The sequence below is a fragment of the Rhizopus delemar genome, genomic scaffold, assembly GCF_000149305.1.
Source record: "Rhizopus delemar RA 99-880 supercont3.30 genomic scaffold, whole genome shotgun sequence".
In the NCBI taxonomy this organism is placed as follows: domain Eukaryota; kingdom Fungi; phylum Mucoromycota; class Mucoromycetes; order Mucorales; family Rhizopodaceae; genus Rhizopus; species Rhizopus delemar.
This window is the reverse complement of record NW_027137854.1, coordinates 36,876-45,581: the sequence shown is the minus strand read 5'-3', so window position 1 is coordinate 45,581 and position 8,706 is coordinate 36,876. Positions and strand designations below refer to the sequence as shown.

Sequence of the window (8,706 nt, the reverse complement as noted above, 5' to 3'; positions counted from 1 at the left end):
AGAAAAAGGAGCCATTCAGACAAAGTGCATACGTAGCATCAGTGGAATGGACATGGAGCATCAGATAGGGGCAATGGTTGACTGACACAATGTCGTTTACTTAATGAAATCCAAGATCAACGTATAGGGCTTTGATGGTGATAATCACTATCGGAAAAGGCCAAGTGACCTTGTTCAACATCATGACCTGGATTTTGTAATTCAGCATGAAGCTAGCAAATTGATGTCCTGGTGTTGTATAACCTCTGAAGGACCAGAATATGCTTGCTGAATTTACGATGGAAAGTTGTACTCGGGTGTTTACCAGCATATTTTGAACACTACGCTTTGTGGTACTATGAAGTACTACAATTTCGACTGGTCCAACATTTACTTTTAGCATGACAATGACCCAAAGCACAAGGCATAATTTACAATAGCCTAGTTATCTAGTAACCAAGAGAGCTATATTAACGATTGGCCAGCTTAGAGCCCGGACTTAAATTCAATCGAGCACGTATGGCATCAATTGAAGTTGAATCTCAAATATTACGAACGTAGAGCAAAGAACACGAATGCGCTTTGGGAACAAGTTGATAAAATATGAATTGATTTCGATAAATATCTTTTTGGAAGTCATGTAGATAACATTTCGAAAAGAACTCAAGCGACTATTAATAGAAAAGGAGGTTCAACTAAATATTAATAAATAAATTCATTCCGTTAAAATTTTCGTTTTTCCAAATTTTCAAATTGCGCATCTCATACTTCCTTCAATACTTATCCAATAGGGCTTAAACTCTTTCGGATTTTTCAAGACATGTAGAAGATTTACTATGTGGGAACAGAGGCAGTTTGTGCCATTGTAACAGGATGTGCGCTACAAAAACCAAGAAAAATGGATTCCTTGCAGCAGTTTTTCGACCTACTGTAGATCTCCTGTTAGAGAGTTTCTATCATAAGGTGTTAATGTAAGCATTTTCTATATTTTATAATATAATCTTCTAAATATTAAATACTCACCGTATTTACACGGCTACGACAGGTTGTTTTTGTTGAAACAACTGTCTTCCCCTTGGCCTTGCTCATCAAATAGGAATACTTGCTCCTGATAATGGTGTGTATTTGCGAAGTGGTGAGCAAATCAAAACGACGATGCTTCCTGACTTGCTCACATAACAGGGCCTTGACCTTTCTGTTGTTCTTGTGGGCGAAGGTCACGTCCAAGTCAAATTCGCTTCTGCGACCAACAACGAAATCACGGTAGTATTCTGCTAAATAGCTCTACATCACAAAGAAAGGTATAAAATATAGGTATTAAATTACAATTACTAATTTGATAAATCTGTTCTAGACTTACACTACATTCTTTTTTGGCCTGGTCGACCTCAGCTTCTGAAGCTCGCTGCTGCTGTTGCTGTTGCTGTTGCTGCAGCAATTGTGTCAATTGCTGTATCTGAGCAGCCATTATATCTGGTGCGAAACCAGAGGCTGCTCGGATGGCTTCAGCACCAACAGAGCTCTCCAAGCGAGGAGTTGTAAAGCTACTGAAGCCTGCAACAGGAACAGAAGCGGGAACAACAGTGGATGATGATCCAGCAATGCTCATAGAAATTCTTGCCCTTTTGGGAGCATTGCTGGGGACACTGATGGGGGTGGCGACGCGACGAGACATTTTTTAAAATAAACTTTAAGGAAGAAAAAACAAGAGTACAAAATAAATTGAAGGTGTATACAAAAGCAAGGTAGTACTTTATTTGTTTTACAAAAAAAAAAAAGAAAAGCAAAGAAAGGAAAAGAAAAAAGCCTTTGCAGTTAAAGATATTACATTTGAATAATAATAATAAAAAAGATTTTAAACTGTTTATGAATACCCTCTCTGAGTGTTTCAATAGTTAAACCATATTTTAAAAAAACTTGTTTTTAATCGATAGTAGGTAATCGTAACACTGGTAAAATGAGGCTATAAAAAAAATACTTTTTTTTTCCTTTTTTTTTCTTTTTTTTTTTTAAAAAAAAATTCTTTCTAAAAGGTAAGTTCTTAATATTATATATATTCTATTTCTGTTCTAATGGTACTTTTACTTTAGTAAAATCGTATTGCCTGCTTTTTTTTGTGGTTTAAATGGTCTTTATAAAGTCTCTTTCTAAGGACTACCTTTTCTTCTTCTTTTACTTGTTGGTATAAGCTTGGATGACGTTTTTTTTTTTCTTTTTTTCTTTTTCCTGGTTCATCTAACGCAAGGTACTATTACTTTTACTGAATATCCTTCATAACTAATAGTTATTATAGATGCGTGCTGTTTCTTTTTTTTACTTGTTGCTTTAAACTTAGCTAGTTGTCCTGGGCTATCTAAAGCAAGGTATTATTAATTTTACTACGTATACTCAATAACTAATAGTTATTATAGATACGTGCTACTTTTTTTACTTGTTGGTATAAGTTTAGCTAGTCTTCTCGCCTATTTAAAGAAAGGTACTATTACTTCTACTACGTATACTCAATAGCTAATAATTATTATAGATACGTGCTACTTTGCTTTGGCCTTTTACTATTTCTTTCTCGCCTTTGCTTTGGTTCTTGAGTACTGATGTCTTTTCTTCTTTTGCTTTGAGTGCCAAATTCCTTGAATCCTTGTGTCTTTGCATCCTTGAGCTTGGCTTTTTTTTTTCTTCTTCTTATGAGAACTTTTTGAGTTCCACGAGGTTAATCGATGTATTTTTAGATTAGATGATGCTATTTTGATGGCATTAGGTAAGTCAAGTAAGCTTTTAAAACGCTACGAGCAAAGAAATACTGTATATTATTATTATTTTATTTAAATAAAAAAAAAGCTATTTTTATAAAACAAATCCCTATTTTTTTGTATATATGAAGCAATATTTATTGCAATATGAATGGTCAATAAAGAAGTATATAAGCTATATGAGTGGTCTATAAAGAAGTATATAAAGCAATATGAGTGGTTTATAAAAGACCAAAAAGACAAATAAAGCATTGATTTGAAAAGTATCATTGGCTGCCGAGCACCATTAGATATCAAATGGATAATAAACAGGAGCCATAACATAACTGATGGAAGTTGCGTCTTGCGAGATCAGTTAACGAATAAATGTACTAGCAGTCTCTTGTCTCTGCTACAAATCTTGTAACATCTCTTAACCAAAAGATTAACGACGGTTTAAACGATTTGTGGCAGAGACAGGAGGCAGTGCGATCAACAATCAGTTACCCGATGTCACACGATTCTAAGCTCTTTCGCAAGGTTGATAATATATCTGTTAACAAATTTGCACGATTATTTGTAGTGGTAATCACTGGAAATTATCGTGCAAACTCTGCGAACCGTTCATTGTTAACTATATGCTTTTCTGTTCAGCAATATCAAAATCTGTGATTGAATGCGTATTTATGCCGACGACGATATCAGCCATACTTTACAGACCTATAATTCTATTATTTATTCTACGTCTTGCTAATGCAGATACTGACGGGAGTGATAATTCAGAGTTCTAAGTAGATTTAATCCTTACTGTGCGAGGACGTCTATCTTGGTAGCTGCTTTTCATAGTCTTTTCTACGTCAGAAAAAAATTGGGGACCAATGATACTTTTCAAATCAATGCTTTATTTGTCTTTTTGTTCTTTATAAACCACTCATATTGCTTTATATACTTCTTTATGAACCACTTATATTGCTTTATATACACAAAAAAATAGGGATTTGGTTTATAAAAAATAGCTTTTTTTTTATTTAAATAAAATAATAATAACAATATACAGTATTTCTTTGCTTGTAGTGTTTTAAAAGTTTACTCGACTTACCTAATGTCATCAAAATAGCATCATCTAATCTAAAAATACATCGATTAATCTCGTGGAACTCAAAAAGTTTTCACAAAAAAAAAAGCCAACACTACGGCGCAGAAGAACACTAGTTGAAGCACCCGTACGCTTGCTCAAGCGTCTTTTATGCTAGTTCCAGCATATTTTTTGCCATTTTTTTTAAGTTGTTCTCCGCATTTTTTTTAAAACGCTTCAGTCTTTTTTATTGCTACACTTTTTTTTTTTTTGGCATGTAAATACTGAAATAGGGTGGATCTACTTGGCGAAATCACGTTTTAAACTATACACAACCTGAGTTATGCTATTAAAAGACGAAACGAAGCAATATTAAACAGCTTGCATTTTTGTGCATGATGACTGTAATGGTCGTAAAGAGATCCCTATTCATTAGTTTCTTTAAGCAATTGCAAAGAAAGTAGATTATATGCAATTTTTTATTTTTTTTTTTAAAAAGACGCTCTGCAACTTTCTTTTTTGTTTCTTTCTTGAGCTATATTTTGTGGTTGTTTTTAGAATAGATAATTTACAACAACAAAAAAAGAGACAACATATAACTCAATCACGGCCAAAAATGTAAAAGAAAAAAACGAAGATCATGTTTTTTATGCTACTGTCAACTGTCGTATCCTAAATCACTTTTACATCTTGTGCTCCAGCTGACATGTTTTTAAAGGAAGCTTAAATTGTGAAAAAGAAGACATGTAAGCATTATGGCGAAGAGTTAGTAGTGTGCCTGTACCATTAGTTTTATTTATTTCAGCAAATTTAAACAAGACATGTTTTGATTGCCGTAACTTTTCTTTGTTTCCAATTATAGTACTGCTTCAATATACTTTGACTAGTCAAGTTACATTACAACACTTTTATATTAGTTGAACTGAGAGTGATTTGTCATAGTTGTGGATCTTTACTGTTTTGTATTAACTATGGGGAAGTAAACTGAAGAATATAAATACGTAATAGATATAAAAAAGAGCTTTATAAACTATTATCAAGTTCAAATCATATACAATAAAGTAATTCATTTATAAATTACTCCCTCATTCGGTAAAAATATTGTTTTGAGTAGGTTGTCCTTTATTATTATAATTTTTTCTGTTGTATTCAGTTTATTGAAGCCAAAGGAGCTTATTTGTTTTATTGCTAAAGAATAATAGATCCAATAATTGTTTCAATCATTTACATTAAATAAATAAATCCAAAAACAATCCAAAAAAAAACGCGTTTGCAAATGCTCTGAAATGACGTCGTTATAACTTACAAGTGTTTCAAAAAGTACAAAAAACTTCCGATTGCACTTCTTTTCCTTCTTTACATAATCCTGCTACGAAATTCTTACAGCTCATAATTACTTTTCACTATCCTAAACTCTTCTTAACAATTAAATTGTTATTATTTATCTTGTACCTTAATCCAGTTATTTGCCCCTTTCCACCAAAATTGCTTTTTTATCCCGAATTATAATTATACGTTAGTCGATTAACACATGGCTCCGTGAAAGTGTAAAAGTAAATAGTTATGATAAAGAAAAATATGCTTACTTTTGATTCTAGTAATTTATAGAAGAAACTTGAATAGCATGCTTTTACAATTACTTAACAAGATTTAGCTTTTTTTTAAAGGTAAATAATGAATGCTTATTAATATATATTGTGTCTAACGTAGACCTACAGAATATGAGCTACTCTTTATTCAGCACTGTGCTTTATGAAATATTTAGTAGAAAAAAGTCTCTATATGGTAGGAAAAAAAAACATACAAGTTCAGTACTCATAATGAAAAATCTTATTTTGATTAGTATATTGGATATAAGGTTGTAAATTCCTGTAACAGCAACGTAAAACTGTAGAGATAATGGAAGGTGTCAAACAGCATATCATTTTGTAGTGCAACTTGTTAACAGATACAAAACCTGAACCTCTGTTTAACAACTCTGAAAACGATTCTTTTTTATTACAGTTACAAAAGGTATAAAAATAGTTTCTTCTAAAAAGTTTTAAGCATAGTAACATATGAATAGAATTTATTTGGGTTATAATCAAAGAGTGGTTGATATGAATATAGCGATACATAAGAGAAGATTAAATTATATTTTGAATGAAGTTTTGATGGTAATTAGAAAAAAAGGAACGTGGAAAAAGAAGTTATTAAATCATAGACGTAGGCATAAAAGCATAAAAAATAAAAGAAGAAGATTGCATCAATGAAATGAAGAAAAAGGCATTAAAGATCGGAAAGCATACCATCATGTCTACCACCAACTTTGTCATCATAACGCATATATGGGCATATAACTTTAAACTTATTTTTGGTTGCTGAATATTGGAGTAACCCAACACATTCCAAGATGTCTGCCACATCTAACACAGCAAAATGCTTATGTTCAACATCTTTTTCAGCCATTGGTATGTTAAATTGATCAAGCTTGTGATTTTTCATCACATCTACAACTGCAAGAAAGCGTACTTGATCATCATATGTATGCTGGAAGTATGTGTAAACTTCACCAACAAACCAACACTTTCTCAAACTAAAAAAAAAAAGGTTAGTTGATGTTATATTTAATGTCCATATAAAATTACTTACCTTCGATATCGTCCAGCTTCAAACAAGACAAAGTTGTCAGCTGCTGTAGTCAATGTTTTTTTTTTGCGATATGACAGGGAAGAAATAACGATAGAATCGGTCCAAAGCCGTTCAGCAAACAAAATAGAATTAGTTCCAATATCGATTATGCTTTGATCACCATAAAGTCGCCTGTAATAGGATCGAAGTGCAACAACAAGATCTTGATCGCGCAGATCAGGGGTGATTACTCCATTTGATAACAAATATGCTTCATCAGCAGGATCCCATAATTGCGGAAACTGATCGTTGCCTGAAGGATGGGAAACAAACGATACAGGAGAGCTTTGATCTGCATTCACTTGATCGTTGTTGGCTAGAGACGTGGTAATTCCATATTGTTGTAGGTTGATGGTGTTCAACAAAACGTTGGAGCTGTTAACTCCAGGCTTTGTGGTCGATTTAATCTTGTTTGCAAACTCTTTTATTGTTCTCTCAGTTGATCTACAGCTATAATTCTTTATGGGCCCCAGCTGTCTGGTCATGTGCCCAAGATGACCCAGATAATGGTTGTTGGCTGTGAAAACTTTGACTGACAAATTACCAACGTTGATTTGATCACGCAAGTATTTGTGCCATGTTTCCACATCACTATGTTAAATGATAAAATACTGTTAGTAAGTAAAATGTAATAACGAACTTCTGCTACTTTATATTGACCTTTCCATTTTTCTCACATCCTCTTCCTTTAATATTCGACGGAGTGCCAGATTACAGCCATTTATTAGACACATCAACGCTTTCTTTGCTTCGTATTCGACTAGGTAAGGCAAGATGATATTTGGTACGATCACGCAAAGAAAGTTCTGCCAATCTACAGCTCTGTAGCGACCAAAGGAAACATGAAAGGAGCCTTCAAATATTGGGGGGACTTTGGAGGCACATACTTCCACCTGGTTCTGTACAATAGCCATACCATTGGTTCTTCGAAGTGGATTTTTTAGTCTGAAGCTGTATGATGAACCTGATTCAATGATGTACGATTCATTGCAACTGGCGTTAAGAATATTGAAAATAAGGTGTCCAATCCCTCTGCCAATCAAGTGCATCTCGTCAATTCCAAAAAATTCTACACCACAAAACGTCGAAAGAGAAGTGAGCAGCTCTGGTACTTGTCCCATTGGAGGGCTCTGGGATGTATGGTAAGCAATCATAACTTTTTTTTTTAAAAAAAAAAAAAAAAAAAACTTACAGGATCACCATGTACTAGGCTTTCTCTTGATCGAATATTGCCGTTATGTAAAAAGTATCTCGCACCATCTGATACACCTCGAACATCACAAATACGACAACCATGGTATGCCATATGGCCAGCATGATTCATTAAGTCTGCAACACCAGGAATGTCACCCATAACACCCATCAAGTGAACCTTGCCTTTGTAAATTACATTGTTATCTTTTAATACTCGAAAACCATTGTTTCCAAGACTTCTGATTTCGTCAACAATTGGTCGCAGGAAAGACATAATATTATCAGGCTTAGAGGGACCAGGTATGATGGCCAGAGTAATCATATGATGGCGAGTATGCCTATAGAATAATGGTTAACATCTAAGAATTAGGCTTAATAACAATAGGCTTGCCTGTATGAAGGACTTATGTTCATCACTAAGCAATGAATGATTGTTAATGTGCTTCCTGTTTGAACTTTTGGTTGGAATCCATCAACAAACAAGACTATCCCAATGTCGCTATCATCCTGAAAAAGTTGCTGCTGATTGAAAAGAAAGTCTTGATACACCTTACCATCAAAGATGTCCCTGTACACTCCATCTTCATGTGTACAATCTTGTTCGGCACGGTACTTAAATAATTCTCTCTTGTCTTCATCAAGCATCATTTGTGCTAATGCAGCACCAACAGATACAACAGCCATTTGCTGAACAGCAACAAAAGAAGGGAAGGACTCATCATTCAAATCGACACCAGCTTGTCGAAGGGCAAGAGCTTGTTCATGCTTTCTATATCTTGGAAGCTGACAATTTTCATTAGTACAAAACAAGATATTTGCATCATCCTTTGGGTATAAGAAGCAGCCATTGGGACAAACATCAAAATGAGACACAACTTGATCTATAGTCAGGACAAGAAACTAAATGTGCTAGCTGTGAAAATAAAAAATAAAAAGTTTGCTAATAATCCCACAACTGACTATATGACTCCTCCACCTGAGAAGAGAGCACGTCTACTTAAAGATGCTCATACCTTCGGACACTTCGGTAGTACGAGTATTGTGGAGCAGTTACATTCACAA

At 34.0% G+C, this 8,706-nt stretch overlaps 4 protein-coding genes across 4 annotated transcripts; all 4 read right to left on the bottom strand.

The window, feature by feature from the left end:
• Positions 1-100: 100 nt before the first annotated feature.
• RO3G_17266 (uncharacterized protein) lies at positions 101-382 on the bottom strand (the record flags this gene model as incomplete). The annotated part of the gene is made up of 1 exon (XM_067671850.1): positions 101-382. One exon carries the CDS (start codon positions 380-382, stop codon positions 101-103), a length of 282 nt encoding a protein of 93 aa, XP_067527791.1.
• Positions 383-990: 608 nt separating this feature from the next.
• Positions 991-1,654, bottom strand: RO3G_17265 (uncharacterized protein; the record flags this gene model as incomplete). The annotated part of the gene is made up of 2 exons (XM_067671849.1): positions 991-1,263; positions 1,340-1,654. 2 exons carry the CDS (start codon positions 1,652-1,654, stop codon positions 991-993), a joined length of 588 nt encoding a protein of 195 aa, XP_067527790.1.
• A 582-nt stretch (positions 1,655-2,236) lies between these two features.
• RO3G_17264 (uncharacterized protein) lies at positions 2,237-2,628 on the bottom strand (the record flags this gene model as incomplete). The annotated part of the gene is made up of 4 exons (XM_067671848.1): positions 2,237-2,256; positions 2,297-2,332; positions 2,411-2,441; positions 2,533-2,628. The coding sequence occupies 4 exons, from the start codon at positions 2,626-2,628 to the stop codon at positions 2,237-2,239; spliced, it is 183 nt and encodes a 60-aa protein (XP_067527789.1).
• A 3,420-nt stretch (positions 2,629-6,048) lies between these two features.
• RO3G_17263 (uncharacterized protein) lies at positions 6,049-8,328 on the bottom strand (the record flags this gene model as incomplete). Its single annotated transcript, XM_067671847.1, has 6 exons — positions 6,049-6,355; positions 6,412-6,839; positions 6,995-7,041; positions 7,166-7,580; positions 7,643-7,982; positions 8,126-8,328. 6 exons carry the CDS (start codon positions 8,326-8,328, stop codon positions 6,049-6,051), a joined length of 1,740 nt encoding a protein of 579 aa, XP_067527788.1.
• Between the last annotated feature and the right edge of the window lie 378 nt (positions 8,329-8,706).